Source organism: Podarcis tiliguerta (assembly GCF_965153285.1).
Source record: "Podarcis tiliguerta genome assembly, chromosome: 4".
NCBI classification, from domain to species: Eukaryota; Metazoa; Chordata; class Lepidosauria; order Squamata; family Lacertidae; genus Podarcis; species Podarcis tiliguerta.
The window spans coordinates 39,563,010-39,585,154 of record NC_139537.1 but is presented as its reverse complement, the minus strand read 5'-3'; the positions used below and the strand labels follow the sequence as shown (position 1 = coordinate 39,585,154).

Below are 22,145 nucleotides of genomic sequence, written 5' to 3'. Positions count from 1 at the left end.
TAAAATGGAAAATGCAAAGAGCTGAATGATTGCCACCATCAATCCTGGCTCTTGTGAATACCCCAGCTATACAAAAAACATTGGCCCAATTTCAACGAAAATGTAATTTTATCAGCATGGTAAGTAGAAACCTGTACAGAGTTTAACATTTTCACCTTCTACGTTTATGCATCTATATTTTGTTACAGCTCTTGATTAAATGGTTGCAATCGAACATTTTCATATCCAATTCAAGAGCCAGCTCATTAGCATGATTAGATATCATCCTGAGACCTGCAGGTTTCTTAATTGGTCAAAAAGTTAATCACCACAAGGAGCCATCCCAGTGTCAAAATAATCCACAAAATTACTGTGGATGACCTACAGTAGAATGTTCAGATACAAATGTGTATGGATTAAGTCTCTTGGCACTCAGAAGCTCCACAAGCGCACCATGAAATGGAAAGAAAAGGAGAGTCATTTTGAATACAGTGTTATGTTGCAACTTGCTCTTAGTAGACTTATACTGCAACCCTAATGCATCTTCATTTAGCAGTGCTATTGGATTCAATGGGACTTAATGCCACGTGACTGGATTGCAGTCCAAATAAGAGAAAGGGCATGAGAAAGGGCAATATTTTATCTTCAGGAAGTTATAGGCCACTGGCTACAGAATTCTAGATACAAACTTGTCTCCACATCCGTCAGCCAGTTCTGCATTAAGCAAAATTTAGACTAAGATCACCAACTGGAATTCAATTCTTTCCTACTTCTAGTTCTCCCCATTGAATAAAAAAGAGGGCTATACTTATTAAGACTACAGTATATGTTTCTGGTCCCCTAACCATGAGGCTATTGTCAAAGCAACAATAAAAGCACTCTATAAAGTCTAGTAATGCTTTGCTACCTGTTGCATTTCATCAAAGCTGCTGTTATATCACCACTGTAACATCATCAATCATGAGTGGCTCTTGGAACCATAGTGGAACGCAAAACTGATTCTGCAGGTAATGTGCTCACATTTCCTTATAACAATAATTGTTTCTATCACCAATAGTTTTCTTGCAACTATCTTTGGGCTGAACTATATGTTACACACATAACAAAAGGCCATAAAATCATTTTCCTAGGGGAAAGCAGTTTGCACTGGAGAAGCAACGGAACAGGGAAGGGATCTTTAACTCTTACTATTCAGAGTGCTTCTTCCTACCAAATCCTGCTCTCTTTTCTACTGCTATCCCTACAAGGTCCCAAATCCATTGTTTAAGACACCTGGTGAGGATACGAGCACTGCTACGCTGGAAAAGGGTGCTACTCTTTTACAGCATAGCATTTTCTTGATCTAACTGTGCCCCTCCAAAGTTCCTATTTTCCTTGCTGTGGGTAAACATATGAAAGGTATCGATCAGGAAAATGGCATGGGCGAAAGGCTTCGAAACAACATGGCAGTCCTGATTCAATTCTCCCCTTCCCTTTAAAGAGAAACTAAACATTGGGAGATCCCATCACAAATCTCCCACATTTCATCTAGTTTGACCCTGAATGTAACACTGTACCTATTCCTTCATGCACATTTAAAACAGCAACTGCACTAAACACTAGTCTCAGTTGCATGTATGTTTATGACTTTCAGTCACAAAAAGCAAATATGTAGGGAGAGAAAACTTCTAAACCAGTCTTTTCTGACCTGGTACCCTCCAAGTGTTTTTTTACTGTTAACCCCAATGTCCCTGACCATTGACCATTTTGGCGGGGGCTAATAGTGGTGGGCCAAAACTATCAGAGGCTACCAGGTAGGAGAAGCCTGCAGATATCTGGAGCGTGGGGTCATGTTTTCTAGTTAGGGAATTGTTTGAGGCCAAGTGTGAATGCCTAAAGATCTGGAGAACTGAACATCCCTAGCACTCTCAAACTGTGATCTGGCCTCCAAAACAAAACAGATGTGGTAGCCAACCTGCCAACCCCTGTATTCCAGCACATCCTGTCAAAACAGTCAGATCGGCCTCGATTGCCAGGGACCATGCTGCACCCTCCACACTCCCACAGAACGGTTTACAGCCAGATTCCAGAATACAGCATACACTTCAGACAAAGCACACACACCCGCCCAAAGACTGTGTGTGTTTTGTTCTCGTCTCACAGATTTCTTCTCGCCCTTCCCTCCTGCCCACCACCCTGTCTAGTGTGAAGAATTCAATCTCTAAAGGAATTCACTAAGCTCTCTCCTTGGGGGCTAGTTCAAAGCACGGGGGTGAGGTGGAGGCGGGGCAGAGGCCATGCCTAGGTCTGAACCTGATGACTTGAATATTCCAACAGAAATTAAACAGCACTAAATAACTGTGCTAACGCCCACCTTTCAGCATTTTGATTCCCCCCTCCTTTTACACAAGCTGCATTAATTCAAAGATAACCGCTCTTCCCAATGCTGCGTAATTCCACCCCCCTTCACAGAACCTCCCCCTGATCCTAGTTTTTAATACCGGCTGTTAAGTAGGCTGCTGAAAAACACTACAGCTGACCCAGCCGCTCTTGTTCATACCAGTGGTAACCACAGCAACGGTAGGGGGGAGGTAACACATGGGCCTGTCATGAATGCTCGCTAATTGAAGGCCAACTTTCCTCCCACAGGGATGAGCAACAAGTGAACCAAAAATATATAACAAACGAGGACAAAAGAACACACTGGGTGAGGAAGGAAGAAGTCTGAATACCTCTTGGAAATTTTCAGGCAGAAAATTGAGACATTTTGCACATTTAGAAATTTGATAATCCAGGCGCAAGGCAGATGTGACACAAAATGGGACTATATTTTTTTGCGGGGGGGGGAATAGAAATTTGAAGTGTACAGTCAACAAATACACAAGGGCTGCCAAGATGCAGCTTTAATATTCTTAAAGGTTTTGGTTTTAGCAATCTGCTTGAGGAAACACACAAGTCTATTCCACTGCCAACATTCAGTTGCTATTTGCTTCCCAACCCCAGTGATGCAGAATGAGAGCATGAGCATTCAGGCTTCCAGCCAAGGGGCCACCAACATTTTTGGGTACGTCCAGGGGTACATTTGCAAAATGGGGAGTCTGCCATGGGTCTCACATGCGCATTGCAACCAAGCACACACTGCAACCTAATCTATTGGCTGCAACAGAATGCCTCTTTCAAATCTAATTTCAGCAGGCAAAGGAGACCCTACGGGCACCAGAAAAGGCCTATGCAGGTGCAGATGTAGCCAAAGGTGCCACAGTGGCAACCACTGCTCTAGCCACCAAAGTTGCTTCTGACCCTTTCCTCTGAAATTGCCATCCTTTGTACACTCACTTTTTCATGGGACACCTGCGTTGCATCATTGCTTGCCCACTGCATTCCAGAAAAAAAATGAGAGGAAATTAGTAATTGAGATCTCTGTCTCTCTCTTTTCTTCCTCTGCCCCCAAACTGTGTGAGCGCAGAAACTGACATTGGTGTAATTAAAAGACGCTTGGGGTGGTTGTACCTTCCTCTAAATTAAGAGGCAGTCAAACCCTCCCCTCATGACCATCTTCTTTAAGAGATAACTTCCTCAGGTTAAACCGTGACCTGAGCAAACCTTCATTCCTGTACAAAGGTAAGGAAGGACATTTATTCACCTATTCTCGTAATTGTACACTGGGAATAGATCTGAGTCTGGCACTTAGTGGAGGTGCCAAACTCAATTCAAAATCAAAAGCAGGAGAGTACAGAGAAGGAACAAGCTGGCAGGGGAAAATAGCATATTAAGCGATCCAGATAACAGATCATCCATCTTGGCTTCCTGTTTATTATTGCTATTTCTTGCTGGAAAGGGAACTGCAGACATTTGATAAATCAATTGCAACAGTAGCATAGATTTCAGTGTATTTCACCTCCCCATAAACATATTTTTATCTGTGCGGGCTCCAAGCCCTCCTGTTTTCATGTGTCAGTAACTCATAGCAACTATCCTACTGCTAGGCTGACTAGATGGCCCAGTTTATTAGGATTGTCCCAGATGGTTATTTCCAAATGGCAAATTTGTCCTTGTTTCAATAATAAAAAGAAAATCTAGGACATGCTGTCATTGTCTCTATTCCCGCTGCACTGCTGATTATACCTTTTGTATAAGTACATCCAGCAGCTGCCTCTCTGCCGTTTCCCTAAATGCACCTGCTGCCTCTTAAACCATCAACGGAAGTTTGAGCCAGGCACATAATCAAGTTGCAAGGAGTGGGCAGCAAAGTCTACAGAGAAGGAGCATAGCATGTACAAAGCAGAGAAAAGAGCAGATACGGGGAAGTGAGTTACAGTGTTAAAGCAAAGGAAAGATATACTGATCCAAATGGCAGGGGAATAAATCAGAAGGGCAAACTCAAATATGGGGAAGGATGAAGAGAAGTTGTAAAATTTTGACAAAGGAAAAATAAATAAATGAGACAAGAGGTAAGTAGGTTATGGAAAAAGGGAAACATCCTATGAGACAAGACACACAAAAAAGGTTGAAAAAACACTATGGATGGTCAATGTGAGGGGGTGAAAACATGCAAATGTAAACACAGTAAAATAGCAAATGCAGCTAAGCACAGAATAGGAATTTATGATAACATTGTTTTTGGACATATTGGATTACAGCAGTCTGGTTCTGCAGCTCTCTAATGGGAAAAAGGAACTATTGTTCTTCTAGCGGTGGCAACGTGTGGCTATTTGGCAAAACCGTAGCACTCGTTGGGCCTCAACATTTAGGCATGATCCCATAACAGCATAAAAAAGTTGTAGAGAGGAAACGCGTCTCTTGTAAATCAGAGGGGCATCCAGGAAGCCACTGAGAGATTTATTGGGAGAGTGTGACCATGTAATGAATTCCTCTTTCCTCCCTCTGCTAGAAATAAACTTCTTCTTTTCTGCCCACCCCTCTCTTTCTTGTTTTGTCAATCAAGGGAAGAACAGCAGCAGCTATTTGCAGAGATCAAAGTTTTAACAGGCAACAGAGACCGCCAAGCAGGCTGTTACCATAGAAACCTTAGTAACGGAGGCCTTTGAATTGTGCCGGTATCCTTTGTTAGCAGCATGTGGCCAAGGCTGGCGAGTGAGAAGGAATGATGGGAAAATCTTTGGACAACAAGCACCACTTCTAAATAGCATTAAAGGAGGGGAGTAGGACTGGGCAGAGGAGACTCAAAGGCTGCTAACAGTGCCATGTGGCCTTGAGGCAGAAAGGCTGGGTGGGGGGGAGTTAAAGCACACTGAAGATGCAGATGGGAACTACCACTCCATCAGAAACAGGCATTCACAGATCATGACAAAAAATAAATAAGGAGTTACTTTGTTCTACCCTTTTCATATTACTACTATGTGTGCTATTCTGTTAAGTTTTACTCAGAGCAGGTCCATTGAAATTAATCAACATGGCAAAGTTAGGTCCATTAATTTTAATACCACCCAATGAATACCATCCACTGTTTGCTTACTGATTTGTTTATAGGTGTCAGGAGTCAAGCCTGCAGTAGGATGGTGGGACCTTAGCCCCTCATATAAAGCAGAGATTTAGGCTGTGTGTCACACCATGCTCTTGCCAAAGAGCCAGAGTCCTTTGTTCTGAATTGGCCAAACTAATGAAACTCTGAGAAACACATGACCAGTCTCCCAATGGCTTTTTATTGTTACTGAAAGGCAACAAGAGTCAGGGATTAGGTATCTGACTGGCGAAGAAGCAGAGGAAGGAGTGCCTAACCCTTTTCCCTCAGGCCATTTTTCTCTATATACTACATTTGCCCTTTCCGTCATCATGCTGCTGAACAAATAAACAACGAAGAAGAGAGCAGGCAGACAGGTGGCCCAGGCAGTTTCCATGCACTTCCTGCCAGACTGGGGTAGGAAGAAGAGGGAGGGCAGACAGACACCACAGGGAGGCAGGGTGAGCAAGCAGACCAGTGTGGTCTGGCAGGCAGGTGGCCCAGGAAGTTCTTCCCAGATTCCTCCTGTTGTTGCTGCCATTACTACTGGTGTGGGGAGGGGAGGGGAATGAAGGGAAGAAAGTTGCTCTCCACTTTGTCCTGCTGCCATCACCACCTTCTCAACTTTCTCTCCTTCATTCCCCTCCCTGCCCCACAGTGGCAACAGCGACAGAAGCAAAAAGGGATGGGGTTAGGGAGCTGCGAGGGGTTGAGAGGGTTTTTGGTGGCAAGCTGTGTGGGAGGGGGTTCGGGGCCAACTGCGAGGCAGGTGTTGGCAGTAGGTATGTTTGTGAGCAACATAAGCAGCGCCAGAAGTCCCTAGTGCAAGTGAAAGAAGGGGCAGGGAGAAGCCATGCCATGAGGAGAAACGCTCTTTACATACATCCTTCCTGCTTGGACAGCTCCTTTATCAGTGAGTGTGTGGTGACACCACTTTCAAATGGCAGGCAAACTCAGCTCCCACCCACAGTGGCTGCCCACCATCTTAACTTCCTCCAAGCACAATGCCTGTCCCTGGCCTATTGAGATTGGACAGCCAAGTTCAGCTTCCATTCAGGAGTAGTACTGCTAGCTGCTCTCTGCTCTTCGGCCACCAAAGGACCCAGCAGCAGGCAGCTGGGTTAGGCCAATGAAGGGCCCTACTGAGCCCCTGGCTGGCTGTTGGTGCTACGCCTGCTATTCATCACTAATCTCCCAGTCAGGATCAACATAAAGCAATAATATGGGCAGGACCTGCAAACAAGGCACTTTTAATTATAGGGACGGGAGCCCCCAAAAGCTTCAACAGCACTTTGCCTGTTCACACTAGAACAGCTGGTGCTGCAATTACATGTTGTTGCAAAAAGGGAAGGAAGCCCACCGCCACAAATCAAGTCTGAAAGAAATACGGGAGGGTAGACAACAAAGGAAATATTTGACTGCATTTATTTAGCAACATCATCTGGAATTCTCTATAAAAAGTAAATGGGTAGAGGATGGCAGTTCCACAGAAAAGAGTCTGTGTAGAAGCGACCTCAGACGCTATTCATTGCAGCTGCTTGAAACGCAGTTTCTTCACCCAGTCTTACTTCCTCTGTCTGATCATACTCAGACCACCACTATTGATTTGGCAACCACAGGATCAGATAATAGGCCTATAACTCTGAGGGAGCAGGCAACAAGAGTGTCTGCTGTGAAGCCTTCTTCCCCAAACTACCACTTCCTCCACACAAGTCTTCACTTCTGCTTTGGTGACAGGGGATGTGATAAGACATCTACTCTCCAGAGAGTGCCAGTTGCTAATCTGCAGTTTAGCATTTCAGTGGACTATGTTGTGGGATAACAGCATCCCACAACATATCAAAGATACCAACACCTGTTTTAATCACAAGTACAGTGGTACCACAGGTTAAGAACTTAATTAGTTCTTGAGGTCCGTTCTTAACCTGAAACTGTTCTTAACCTGAGGTACCACTTTAACAAATGGGGCCTCCTGCTACTGCCGCTGCGCCGGCGCCGTGCGATTTCTGTTCTTATCCTGAAGCAAAGTTCTTAACCCAAGGTAATATTTCTGGCTTAGTGGAGTCTGTAACCTGAAGCGTATGTAATCTGAAGCGTCTGTAACCCAAGGTACCACTGTAGTTGCTGATATACGATTGGCAGCTTTTCAGCAAAACATTATAAAATCAGTGGTTCTTTTAACTATCATATCTTTATCACATTTTAAGTAGAAATTCACTTGAAGGATTCCTCTAACTTTCGCATCCATATCACCTTGTCTAATGCATTTTTGCTGAGGCAGAAGAGATCACTAAAACTGACCTAAAGTAGCATGTCATCCAGCAGGGCCCTCACCTCACGTGGAGTCAGACTTTCCTCTCCCCAGAGGCTTTTCACCCACTCTGCTTGCAGCTATTTTATTCTATCCTATAGGGTTGTCACATGGAAGATGAAGCAAGTTTGTTTTTTCCTGCTCTGGAGGCTAGGACCCAAACCAATGGATTCAAAGTTACAAGAAAGGAGATTCTGGATAAATATCAGGAAGAACTTTCTGACAGTACGAGCTCTTCAACAGTGGAGCAGGCTTCCATGAGAGGCAGTGGGCTCTCTTTCCTTGGAGGTTTTTAAGCAGAAGTTGGATGGCCACCTGTCATGTATGATTTAGTTGAAATTACTGCATTGCGGGGGGGTTGGACTAGATGACCCTTGATGTCCTTTCCAACAATGTGATTGTAAACATATCCCATCAACACATACACAGACAGGAGGCATGAACTGATAAAGTAAGAAGGTGTATTTCCATAGCTGGTGATGACAAAACGGTTCTTTCTGAAATCTGATGGTAGGGAATCTTCCCATTTCTTGTCCTGGGGGGGGGGGGGGGGGGAGAGATATTCTGGCCACCTCCAAACTGTCAGTATTTTGCAGGAGGGATTTAAATAACATGCCAGAAATTTAGGTTTCAGCATTTAAAATGGATTAAAGCATCCTGTCACAACATATCTACTTTATAAAACAAAAAACAAGACTTCTGGGATAGGAAAGTGACAGGGAAATGTACTTAATTGTGTCAGATATTTGATTAACAAAAAGACGTACAGTATAACCATCACACGCAAGCAGTGTAATGCCAGTGAGCAACCTTTTGATAAAGTCTTGGTTTGCTACAAATGCACTTATGAAAAATCTTGTGAAACTGCATGCTCACTTTTATATATCTAAATCAGAATATATGTGTTTCCTGCCTCAATCGGAAAGATTCAGATGTTGCTCTGTCTGTATGATTAGTTATTTTCTACTTCCACAGTTTTAAGAAATGTTGCACAGAATGAGCAAATAAAACTTTTGAAATAAATTTGTCAACAGGCTAGTGAAGTAGGAATGTTTTAAGTTATCTCAGTTATGTAGGATGACCCATAAACATCTATTTGCTCCTAAATAGCCCATATTTCATGATTTTCAAGTGCTTTACTCTTGGCGCATAAAAAGCTACCCTTCTCACATAAGTGCAGGGGATAAGGCAGCCCCCAAGGTGTTGCATAATTTATAGGCAGCCCCTAATCCCTTTCCTGTTCTAGTTTTGCATCCCCCTCTAAGGGAATAAGCCTCCCATCTGAATATCAGCAAACAGAAAAACAAAAGCCTCTCACTCTGACTCTCCAAGAACTAAGATATTTTATCTAAGCCTTTTCTACAGTTCATTAATAGTGGAATGGGGTTTAAATGTCCCCAAGAAGCTACAGAACCTCGAACAAATGGTCGTTTCTAAGTGTTTGTTTTCTCCTTTGAATGATGAGAAGAATGCTAAGCATTGGCAATGAAATACTACTGGGTGTGCAAAAAATACATAAATGCACACCCACACAAATATAAGTAGTATATGTTTCTGGTCTTGGATCAGACCAAGTTGGAGCCAATCATTTGCTTCTGAGAAGCCCAAAGCAGGGCATAGAGACCCCTGATGCTGCCCTCCCCTATAACAACTGGTGTTTAGACTGCGTCTGAAGTGGAAGTACCAATTATACACAATGCTATGCATGTTTACGTAGAAATAAGCCCAACTGAATTTAGTTGTACTTGGCCCCGGGACTGCAGTCTTAACAATTATGACTAACATCCTTTGATAGCCCTACTCACTCCTACTACACTGAGATTTATGTAATCCCATCTAAACCCAAGGCCATTACCACACTTTATATACATTGTGTGTGACATGCGCTACATCTTCTGCCAACTGATTTCATTGAGCAACCTCAAGTTTTAGGATTGTGAGAGCTGAAGCAGAGAGGAACCTCCTACCAACTAACATGGCCAATTTGGGATTTCTGGAGGGCACCTGTGCAAATGGGTACAAAGAGCATACATGCTAAATGAACATGCTTGAGGAGGGAGTCAGTATTGGCACGGCAGGTTTTATCTCATCAGGGGTGCCAGAAACAGGAAACTTTCAATAAATAGGAAAGCCCTCAGAGGCCTAGCCAGCTTCTTATTTTGGAGTATGGGATCCTTTTCTCTCTCTCTCTCTCTCTCTCTCTCTCTCTCTCTCTCTCTCTCTCTTTCTCTCTCTCTCTCTCTCTCTCGTCCAAGACTTTGTTCATCACAGGGTATCGCTAAGTGACACAAACATAATCTCTCTTCATCATCATAATCTCCCAGATAACCCCTCAAGTCCCTCAACTAGTTTCCCCTCTTTCTTGAACTCCAGTGTGGCTCAGCACTGGGCTGAACCTGACCTTTCTTCCTTCTTTCTGAATATAGCAGGGCCTCTTTGAACCTTGCCTTTGCCTTCTCTGAGACATGCTCCCACTCTTCCTCTTTTGCTGCTCTCCTTTTCCCCTGCCGGCCACCCAGTGGGACAAACGGAAGCGCATCAGATGTCCAAACACCACAGCACTTCAGGTCCACCCATGTTTACATCTGGTTATTTCTGACCTCCCACATGATGGTTTAAAATAGAGTTGAGCCAAAATTATCTGCAGACGTATTAACAGTAGTCTGTGAAGTGGATCTAATGGAGACTGTGGAATCCAAAAGCTACCCTTCCGCTCATGAAACAGAAGGACTCCTTGCAGCAGAAGGTGACCTTTGGGTCCTACAAGTGACTTGTGGCTGATAGAACCAACATATGACATCCACAGTGAATCTGCTGAAAACATCTGGGAACTGATCAGGCACCACTGAAGTTGGATTTGCACAGTTCATGCTGTAGAAATTTGCCCCAAAGTTCCCTTCTGCTGCTTCCAGGGCTGCCATTTTGCATTGCAGTTTTAAGAAAAGGGCAATAGGATACCTGGCAAACCATTTACACCATTCCCACCATTTCAGGGGGGTGTTATTGTTTTTTAATATATATTTTTTGAACAATTGTTATTTCTCTGCCCAATTTTTCTAAGAATTTTAGACAGCTGTTTAAATTTTGAAAACAATGCAAAAGCTGTGTTTTTAACTTGTAGGCTATATTAATGAAATTCATTGTGCATGTTGGCACTGCAACGTTTAGTGTAAAAGTATTTTAAATTATGCACTTATTACTTTTGTTTTAATGTGAGCCATCTGGAGTTTCAAAGAAAACAGGATCCGATCATTTAAGTAAACACTGATCTTGGAATACTGCTTCAGTGGAACTTTATCATTTAAATTTAGGAGGAAAGAATCTGGCACTCTCCATCCTTTGTTACATGTTGCCTTACAACAGTGCGTAGTGATTGCAAAACAATACTGGCTTGTATCTCTTTAGATCAGCTTCACTCTGACACAAAGCAACAATGCAAGGAACAGAAAGACCAGAGAAGGACGCCCAGGAAATGTTGCAAATCTTTTCACGTATAGACTAATGTCATGCATTTAAAAACAATTCCCAGAGTGGTTTACCAATAACTCCCTCTTCCCAGAGAACTCTGGCAATTGTAGCTCTACAAGGGGCATAGGGGATCTCCTAACAACTCTCAGCACCTTTAACAAACTACATTTCCCAGGAATCTTTGGTAGGAACCAGATGGTATAACAGTGCTTTAAATGTATGGCGTGGATGTGACCTTAGATAAGTACATAGAAATTAGTAGAGAAGTAGGCTGTGCTGAATGGAAAAGTAAGCTGAGAATGGAAAAGTAAGCTCACCCAGAACAAGCAGCTCCACTGACTCTTCCGTCTTGCCCTCCACATCGTCAGGTGTGATAATGAGGCAGTAATACAACCCACTGTCTCCCCACATCAGTTTTCCAATGTGGAGGTCTGCATCTGAAAAACAATGTAAGAGAAATAGTAGAGTCAGAAACACAGAGAAAAGGTGAAGGACTAAAAACAAGGCTTTCACTAAAAGTTGTTACTGGCAGGAGTGCATTTTTCTTCCTTAGAGAAATAAGCACACTCCAGTGAGCCACAGTGCACTCCAGAGAGTCAGCAAACTCCGCTGGACAGTGATTTGGATCCAGGAGACCAAATTCCTATTTATTGAGGAACACACCAGATTGTCTTTTCCACAATGAAAGTAGGACACATATAAAACTTATCTCACAAGGCCATTTGTTCCCATGCCCTTCAACACGGAAGCAAGGTATAGCCCCATTCACATCACAGGCTCCTGCCCCAATCCACATATACAACACAAACATCTGTAGGGAGGGGGCCTTCACATATAGTTGAACATGCAATGGCTTCTTTGGAATCTAGGATCTGGGTGGTCAGGGTTCCAGATCACAAGAAAGCCTTCACGCAATGCAAAGTGATTGTGAATAATTTTTATTTCTATAGGAAGGGACATACACCTCAACAACACACACAAAGAAAAAGATCTTCTATTTTACCAAGGTTTTTACAACTTAATTTTTGCTTAGTGTTTTACACTGCCACTAGATGTTTTTACATCTAAGATCTCTCTGCCTTGTTAGTTTTTATGTTTTATTGAAATGTGTACTTTAACTGTTTCACATGTTTTTTAAATGTAAACTGCCCTGGGAATATACCTGAAGAGTGGAATATACATGCCTATAATAAATAAGCACACTGATCCTCGTAAGAGAGATCCAAAAAACTGATGTAATTTTCTACCATTCATAATAGCCAAAGAAGCTTTCCCATAATTAATAAACTGCTAGGCAGGCAGTTACCATGGAGAATGGTGACATCTCTTCCTTTGTAGAATTCTCCAACTGTGACCGATGGGCCCTGCTTGGAAGCCACAATGCGGACCGTTCTTCTGCTGTCCACACAGTCCAAGTATGGATCCCATTCCAGGTTCCTCTTGCTCACAGCCTGTAAGCCTGCAGAGACCACTCCCAGAGCTTCTCCCATGCGGTCTTGGCAATATGATTTGAACTTCCACTGCACCACAGCTGGTTGTGTGGAAGAAGTTGAAAAGTGGCATCGAAGCACGACAGACTGAAAGAGCATGGCCACCTTTTTCTTTTCCGGCACCATGACCTGAAGCCCTTCAGTCACAGCTACAAGACAAAAAGTGTGAACGTTATTGATTTGTGAGGTATCAACCATCTGTTCAGTGGTTCTGATCAAGACAGAATGTTATATGGAAGATTGCCATCTGCTTTTGGTGCTAAGAAGAAAATGTGCTGGAGAAATACTGGCAGCAAGGCAATAGTGCTATTTAATGCATCAACACTATACTGGGCTGGTTCAGACATCAAGGCAAACTGCAGTTTGTCATGACAGGAACAAGCCGCAGCAAAACTTGGCTCTCCAATTCACCTCTGCTGCAGCCACAGGAACATCAAAAGCTTTCACTAGGGATGGCTGAAAATGTCACTTTGAATTTTTTGTTATCATCTTTCCAGTCTTACCATAAGTTCAGTTCTCCATGTGAGTTTGCATTGTTTTTTAAGCCCACATGAAAATTCACCAGCATTTTACTTCAAATTTATCCTAAGGTACGAATTTTTGCACGGCAATTTTCCCTAATACAGTGCCTTTTTTTGTCTGTTAGTTTCACTTATATGTGCATTTTTTTTACACCCCTTCCCTAGTATATGTATTTTGGACACTTTTGTTGGCTGAAGAATTGCCTTGCAGTTCAGACTTTGATTTTGCTAAACTTCCGAAGTTGATGTAAATAGCTATGCTGGAAAAACTTGCAGATTTATTATGGGGAAAGGTATTACAAGCTTCCAAGGAACTAAAAAGCCTGGTCCATACACTATTTCCAAAGTAGTTAACATGTTTATTCTCACTTAAATAAAGGGGATAAAATGCTGAAGCCTTTGAATAATAATGAAAATTGTGTGGAATCCGGTCATAAATGAAGTTAATAAAAAAAAAAAAAAGTCTAAACCTAACTCTACACGCTTGGGGAAATTTCACACCCTGGATTGTGTTCAGTCTTAATCCTACTGAGTGGACCCACTTAAACTGATGAACACAACTAGTTTAGCTCCATTAATTGCAAGGGGTCTCCCCTGAGTAGAACTTTTTGGGATACTACCCTTTATATTTAATCCTAGCATAACTAGCTGCTGAATATCATAGCATATTTATATGCTTATACAGTATTTATATTCTGCCTCTTAATTTCAGAAATCCCCAAAGATAAAGAATATTTTTTTTAAAAAAAGAAATCTCTATACAATCACAAAACCCAGTTAATGTTTTAAAAGTGGCAGCAGTGTCAAACCACATTGAAAACTGAAACAGTTTGTGGGGGCAGGTGCTGTCGAAACTGCTACTAATAGCCTGTGAACTAACCAAAAACATCCAGGTGGAAGGATGAGAGGAAGGGAGAAAGGAACAAGTTGTTCAGCCATTAGCAATCAGTGGAAATAAACATTTCTGATAATCTAACAATACATTTTCTCCAAGTGATAGAACAGCTGCATTCTATGCTGGCACAGTAGACCCCAAAGATAATGTATGGGAATTAATTACACGAATGGAACTCCATCACAGCTTCCGCATTATCCCTCTTTATTATAGGGCAAATTTTCACAATGCAAAAAGTGCTGGTTGAAAGACAATGTGTTGCTCTTACATACATCTAAGGGAACAGCTGGACAATGCAAGCAATATCACTTGAGCCACCCCCACATTAATCTGCACCATTGGCAAAGCTATGGCTTTAAAAGCATCTAAGGCACCACTAATGCATACATGACTTTTCACAAATGAGCCCTCTGTTCCTGAAATATTTACAAGTCTAAATAAGGCAACGCAAAGAACAAGCTCACAGTTCAGAAGAAGAAAGGTGAGATTCCTCCTCATGGTGAGAAGGGATGAGGAATTGCTTGCAGAGATTGTAGGAGTAGATTTGAAATAAAGAAAGAAAAACCAATTATAATATTAGTATGAACAGAGTGTGTTCAGGAACTGACAAAATACAGGAGGGAAGTTAATACAAAAAGTAGAACTGGGGAACTGATGTGAGCAAAGAAAACAAGAAGCTCAAGTGAAGATTCAGTGGGCCTACAAAGTTTTTAAATGTCATGTTCATGTTAGTCTCTTTAAAGGCTAACCTTTCATTTACTGATGACTACTACCTGCATTCCTGAGGTGAACAAACATATAATGTAAGCTTCAAAACACCAGACTCTTAACATGATAATTGTAACAATCAGAGGAGAACCTGACTGCATGCATCCACTCTAAACCGATGAAGATAAGAGGAATTAAATTTAGGAAAAAATAAGTTGTTGGCAGTGGCAACAGCAGTTTCTGTGCAATGGAGATAACAGAAATCAGTGCACAGGATAGGAGCAAGAGTAAAATGCACATTAGTCATAGCTTTTTGAGCCCTTATTTTGCCCATAGAAGCGTTGCCCTTTTTTTAATGAGGCTGTACAAGTTTATATTGAAAACTTCCAACTCCTAGAAATGCCGAAATCAGAAAACTAAAAAGCAAAGCCTGCACCTGATACCAATGACATGAAGCACCATACCATATTTGTATGTTATGTTAGGGTGTCTTTTTTCACTAGGGAGCAATTACTTTAGACTAGCGGTGTTCAACTGGCGTGCCTTGAATGATGGTTAGGGGTACCGCGGGCAACACTGGTCTCCTTCCCTCTTTTCTCACCCCCCCCCCCATGCCCTTAGTGTCTTTGCCACTCAAAGGTTTGTGTGGCTGTTTGTTGCAGTGGCCCTGACTACAAGCTCCCCAGACCAATGGTGTATTTGGGGCTGGCCAGGGGGTGCTGGTTGCCAGGAGCTGAAGCAGCCTTGGAGTAAGCAAGCAAGTGAGTCGGCGTGAGGAGGCACCTCTCTTTGGGGCAGGAGGGTGGCTGCCCAGAGGACTCCTAAGGAAAGAGAAGGGGAGAGGAGGCCGAGGGAACACTCCACAAGGGAGGGTGTTTGAAAAGGGGTGAGGGGCTGCCTGCTCTGCAGACAAGGGGCAACATAACTGGGCTTCTTGGGCTTGGAGCATGTTTCCTCACAGGGGAGCCACAGGAAGAATGTAGTTGGTAAATGGAGCCTTTCAAAAAGGTTGAAAACCTCTGCTTTAGACTGATGAGCTATCTGTAAGCTACAAGAGGCCTACCACTCTAGACAAGGATAATCGTTTTGAATGGGCTATGGACCCAAGATGGTGTACTGGGAAAGCTGAGACCTACAGATGACAATACATGGTGTTCTGTTAATTTTTCTGCTGGGACGTTCCTGCAATTGGTGGCTCAGAAATGTTAGTTTTGCCTATCTAATCTGCTTCTTGACTTCCCCAGCTAAGAATTATTTTTGAAGAAAGACAGAGCTAAATTTTGCAAGTGTTGGTCTCTGTTTGAAATAAACACTTTAGGCCCTGCCTGCAGACAATGCAGCATGTGATATGTTGTAGACGGAAACTAGAACCTTGCAGGAATGCACAGTGAATTAGTTTCTTGGTTTAAGGTGGTGCTTATATGTCCCTTGCATGACTGAACTGTACAGTACAGGATTATCCAAAGAGCAGCAAATTGGGCAACTACCCTGGGATTTGTCCACCACATACCAATGGCCACCGCTGACAGCCCCACTGCCTGGCCAGCCCTGCCAGCTTCTGCCCACACAACAAAGCTCTCTACTTCCACCCTTCCTAGAACAAGACATGGAGAGAGTTGATGAGAGGCACAGAGCCACATTGGTACTGTCACTGCCAAAGGGGCAGCAAAAAACAAGAATAAACACCAGGAAGAGGACACAAACCTCACGGAGAAGAGCGAGGGGGCAGAGGGGAGATTAAGGCTGGAGCAGATAAACAGTGTGCTTTGCCCCAGCCCCTACAAATGCCAAGGGGTATTCCTGGTACTGCAAACCCAGGAAAAGGACCTCCTGGTGAAGTGTTCCAGGCTTAAGTTAATGGAGAGGAGGAAATTACTGAATGGAATTGTGAAATTTCTCAAAAGATTTCTTCCTATGTGAGTGCAGACACTGAAAATGTTCTCAGTAGAAGCTCTGTAGAGGAGCTGATGGTAGGAAGCTTTGTTCTAAACGAGCCATTAAAGTGTTGGCAATGTTGTGGTATTACTTATCTAAATCAAGGCTCCTGTGGTGTTTTGCATAGATTTACTCCTGCACTTCCATAGGAAATTTATTCAGTACTTTGGGGGAATTCCTCAGTGGGGCCCAAGGATAATGGCAGGGCATATAAAATGTGGTGTTGGAAAGCTGGCTCTCAGGCTCCCATATGTCATATGACTTGTTCATGATGACTACGACGAAAGATTCTTTATAAGTCAGCATTGTTTTTGAGGCTGTAGGCAGCATTATCTTTTGCAGGGCCTGAGATCATACAGCAGGTGAGACTTGCAGACATTCTCAGCCTGGTGAAATAACTCTGTAAAGAAATGCACTCCGATGCTGCAATCATCAGGAGGAGTCCACACACAATTTGTGAAATGACTCTTAAGTTTCTCTGTTGGTTACCTCAACTTTCTCTGCCTTCCCCTCCCCACAATTTACCTTCTCCGATTTCTTATCATGTCCCTCTATTGCCCTCTTCAGCTCCACTGTACTAGTTGTAGGTTTTGACAACTTTCAAGTAGAGTATCCATATAAAATCTCATTTACACAAATTGTAATGCAATTAAATAATAACATTGCTGCCTATCACATTTTATAAATTTATTTATATTTTAATCTTTCATCTATGGTTTGGGTCAAATGCACACCTTACAGTGCTGAAAAATTCATAAACTATCTGCCAACCTTCTACAATCCTATGTTCCAGGTATTCCTCAATCATGATAAAGTGTGAATTGCCCTGCTGCATAGCAGGGACCCACTTCCTGAGCCTAGTGAAAAATATTATGTTTTATTCTTACAGCTTTTGAGAATAATTCTACTCCTTCTGGAAAGTCTAAGAAAATATTTTACATAAAATAAAACTGTCAATTATAAAATAAAACTGTCAACTGTTCTTTTGGTGTTATGTGCTTCACATTGTGGGGTATTACAGACCCCAATAACCTCTTTGCAACTATATCATTTTACTGAAAAAGGAAAGCTCTTAGGGATGGTGTAAAAAAAAATTATGTGCAAACAGTGTCATGCTTAACACCATTCCCTCAGGTTTTTTGTTTTTATGGCTGTCCCAGCACACATCTGACCCCAAAGCTGACTTGATCCAGTAAGTGTTTCTTATCACCAAGGGTTTAAAAAGACTCATTCAATTACTAACTGTGTGAACAACATCACATCTAGTTTGGTTCCAGTACTGAAATGAAAGAGAACGCTAGAGACTACATGCAAGAAAAGTCTCCCTCACAGAAACATAGAAAGCTGCCTTAAACCAAATCGGACCCTCTGGTTCATCTAGCTCAATATTGTTTACATTGAATGTCAGCATCTCTCCAGCGTTTCAGGAAGGAAGCCTTTCCCAGCCCTACCTGGAGATGCCAGGGATTGAACCTGTGACCTTCTGCATGCAAGGCAAGCACACTACCACTAAGCTATAGCCCTCTCCCCAAACAACCTCTCTGCAGAAGCAGCGTTATATTGTATGCCTGAATCAGAGAACTGTAGAGCTGCAAGGGACCACAAGAGTCATCTAGTCCAACCCCCTGCAATGCAGGAATCTTTTGCCCAATGTGGGGCTTGAACCCACGACCCAGAGATTAAGAGTTTCATGCTCTACCAACTGAGCTATCCCAGTCTGGTTTTGTTTATCCACAGAAAAGCCATAAAGCCACCTCCTTCCCGCCTTTCTTAATAGGGTGCAAGAAAGAACCATTCTTACAATGGGTTGCTGGCTGTTGTGCATACAAAAGTGAGTAGGAACAGCCAGATCCCTCAAGTTTGCTTCCTGTGCTTCTTCCCATAATCTATTTGTGCAAATTCAATACTGCAAAGCGGCAATTCCTAGAATCTTCTGTAGCTTAGCACCAAGGCAACATCCTCCTCAGTACCTTGTAAAAGTGAACTGATGACACTCATAGAAATACTCATCTGACACATATTCCTGGGATTTCCCTCCCCTCTCCCCATTCATACATTAGCAGAGGATTACCTGAGGGCAACTTCATACAGGGCACCATTTCTGCATGGATGAAGGAAAGCAACTGTGTATGCTTGCATACACCGCCATGTGTGAAAATTATGCAAGTATCTATTTTACTGTAGGTAACCATAAATATGGAAGTCTCTGCACACTGCTTTGAATGCAATAATTTTCCACAGAAAACAACCTGGAGAAAGAGATATGCGAGAAGCAAAGCTAGCTGCTGCCAAAATAACCTTACAGGAAATAGCAGCAATGAATTCTTTTTTTCTGAGGAAGTTCTCCTGACCAAAGTAAGCAACTACTTTTCCATGAAGAAAGAGGAAATGACACTCTTTTCCCCTGAGCAAGCAGAACTGCTAATTCAACCAATACAAATCTGTGTTTTCCATTGGCAAAACGTCATCTTAGCCTTTTCACTTAGGCTAGACCTCAGCACGCACATACACAATCTCTGGGGCTGGCCTGTTCTCCCAAAATTTCAACAGACGTGATGGGCATTAACAGTCAGCAAAACTGGGCATTTCCTTGTGACCAAAGAGAGGCTTAAGGACCCACATGAGTGCCACCACCATAACCTGCTGGTCAACACACAGACAGCCCCATCATCACCCATAACTTCTGCCTGATTTTTGCAGGAAGCAGAAACAGCATCCTGATTCCAGCCAGCCTATGCTGTGCTGTGCAATGCCAGGGACAGGATCCCTGGTGACTAGTGAGCTACTCAGTGCTTGTTTTAGTGTCCCAATTCTTGGTATCCCCTGGTGCAGGCTATCCTTGTGGTCTGAAAACTCAAGCAAGGCCTCTTTGGCTCCAGCTGGCATGCTGACATTGCAGCAATCCAGAAATGGGATGGCTGGGTTAATGAGCTGCAGTGGCTCAGGAAAGGCAAGGTGTGGAAGTGAGCCCAGAATGGTTAGTAAACCAGCAAACTTCAGGCCCCAAATGATGGAGATGAAGGATTTGGGCTGTGTTTTCAGTACAGCAGGCAGATATGCTAGAAAGGAAGAAACAGAAAACTCTTCTACATAGGGCATGTTTAGGATTCAGACCAGGGTGGGTAGCAAGCTTGTGGGGTGGGTGGTATTAGCAAGCTCAAGGGGAGCATAGCCACATAGCTCCCTAGACTAGAAACCTCCCTTGAACAAATTCTCTGCAAGCAACTCTGCTAGGGGAAATGGTGGCCTGGGACCCTCCAGGACCTAAGGAACTGGGGGTGGGGGGAGCTAGAAAAATGAGCATCATAAGCTGAGGGTTGCTTGGATGCTGACATTTGGATGTTTTTTCTACACACACACCCAGCTACAGAAGTGGTCCTGGGGGCATGTTTGGCACATGTAGCCAGGGAAGAGATTCCAATCGCTTGATGGGAAAGCTGCCCGTTTAACCCTATCAATCTATGGAAAAAGAGAAGAACACCCCCTCCAAAAAAATAATAATGCATGTGTATGAGTGAAATTTGGGACATTAATCAGTTAGTGATTCAGAACCGAAGAGAGTACAGTACTGTAATAATGACTCTGCCTTAATTATCAATCTGTCTGTGCAGGACATCTGCAAGCAGAGAGCTTTGCCTGGGAGCCACAAAAACCTGCAGCTGTACCTTGCCAATTCCGATGCCCCAATACATTTCCAAAAGATGTTTTTCCCCACATCCAACTAACTCCAAAGAAATCCAGGGGTGGCACCCTGGGGGGAAAGACAGCCACGCTAAAAACCCACACCCAGACTGAGCTCGCCTGCTTCTGAATCAGATCAGGACGAAAGAGATTTGGGAGGGAAAGTGGGGGCGGGGGGGGGGAGTAAAGATCATTTTTCCCCTTTAGAAAGAGATACGCTGCGGGGGTGTGGAGCAGTTTAGTGCCTGCAACACCGATAACGGGCACCTCAATCAAACATGCTGTTTACTATTTGTTCGACAATTCTAACCCCCCCCCCTCCCTTCCGTGCCTCCCACTTGCTGAACAAGCTTGAAACCTGCTGCAACACGACACACACAGAGCGGGGGGGGGGGGGAGGGAGAGGGAGAGAAGGCAGGCAACTCCTTTGGGAATCCAAAAAGTTATTGATCCCCATGAAATCCCTTACCTGTTAGCCACAGCAAAGCAGTCCAGCCTAGTAAGACTCCATCCATCTTCGTGGTCTGTCCCTCCAGAAAGGAAAAGGAAAGGAAGGGGAGAGAGGGGGAGAAACTGGAGCCAGGAAAGTAAAAAATGAGGCTCCCCGCTACGAAGCGGCTGGCACCTCAAGTGTTCTTTCCCGTTATCTGCGGGTCTTCCGCCACATAACTCAGCGTGTGAATAGACAGAGAGTTCTGAATGGGAGCTACCACTCTGCTAGGGGGAGGGGGGCTGCACTGCCCTCCTTCGGGAATTCTGCTCCCTGCGACGTAATTTATGCATCTCAGGCAAGACGGTGGCGGGGGGAATCACCGTTAGACAGCTGTAGTCCTCAAACGGATTGACAATGGGCTGAAAACTTCCAAGGTTTTAAGTCTTTCCCTCCCCCTCCTCCCCCGCAACCAGAATTCCGAGGCTGCAGGAGTTTCTAAATCACATGGCTGCCCATTGAAGCTGTCCAGGAACTGGAGAGAGTTCATCACACTGGGCAGTCTTCGTGTTTAAGGACTAAGTGGAGTAACTGAAAGGCTAGTGAGAACAAGCAGCCGGATCTATGAACGTGTACCAACGAAGCTGAGGGGAAAGAAGGGGCATGTGGTCCCAAACCTGAAAAGGGATCTTCCTAGGCATGCAGAGAAAACACATATAAATGCATAAATCCTTCGCTGGTGCAGATATATATACTGTATATCCATCCACAAGTGCAGGGACAAGATAGCCAACACCATTAGTTAAAACTCCTCTTCCAATAAATAGTTTCTTATGTATAGTTTTTTACGGTTTTCACGTTATAGCTAGCAATAGAACAGTGCAGGCTTTTATCCCCCTGTTCTATCTTATCTCTTATTCTCCCCCCACCCCCCTTATCTCATTTCACTGAAGCTAATGGCAAGATCTCTTTGTGTTATTGCAAAATTTAGCAGGAGTGGTTTTGGTATGCATTCAAATAACTATATATCAATGATTTTATATTTACACAATTCTAAAGAAGATAGTGCGCAAATATAAAATATATGTGATTTGAACTTTCTGGACTATTCCAGCAGTGATCAAGGCACACGAAATACTTGCACAGAACACCTTTCCCATTCTAAATGGCATTGCACTTATCAACTACAAAATAGGAATGGCAATAGTTACCTCAGCCTAAAAGTCTGAGCTAAATTGATTTTTTTCCAGGCACAAACAGGTACTACCACTAACAATTAAATTATCA

The 22,145-nt window shown here is 43.3% G+C and overlaps 1 protein-coding gene across 5 annotated transcripts in view; it reads right to left on the bottom strand.

The window, feature by feature from the left end:
* ILDR2 (immunoglobulin like domain containing receptor 2) overlaps nt 1-21,426 on the bottom strand; it is a 36,520-nt gene extending 15,094 nt beyond the window's left edge. For 2 of the 5 annotated variants that reach the window (XM_083439251.1, XM_083439252.1), the window contains exons 1-3: nt 20,898-21,426; nt 12,505-12,837; nt 11,516-11,635 (exon numbers count right to left, since the gene is read on the bottom strand). In XM_083439251.1, the coding sequence (XP_083295377.1) occupies nt 11,516-11,635; nt 12,505-12,837; nt 20,898-20,943 (499 nt within the window). In that variant the 5' untranslated portion in view covers nt 20,944-21,426. Of the gene's footprint in view, nt 1-11,515; nt 11,636-12,504; nt 12,838-14,568; nt 14,625-20,897 lie in introns of all 5 variants that reach the window. The other 3 variants (XM_083439253.1, XM_083439254.1, XM_083439255.1) reach the window with 3 other exon arrangements.
* Nucleotides 21,427-22,145: the final 719 nt, after the last annotated feature.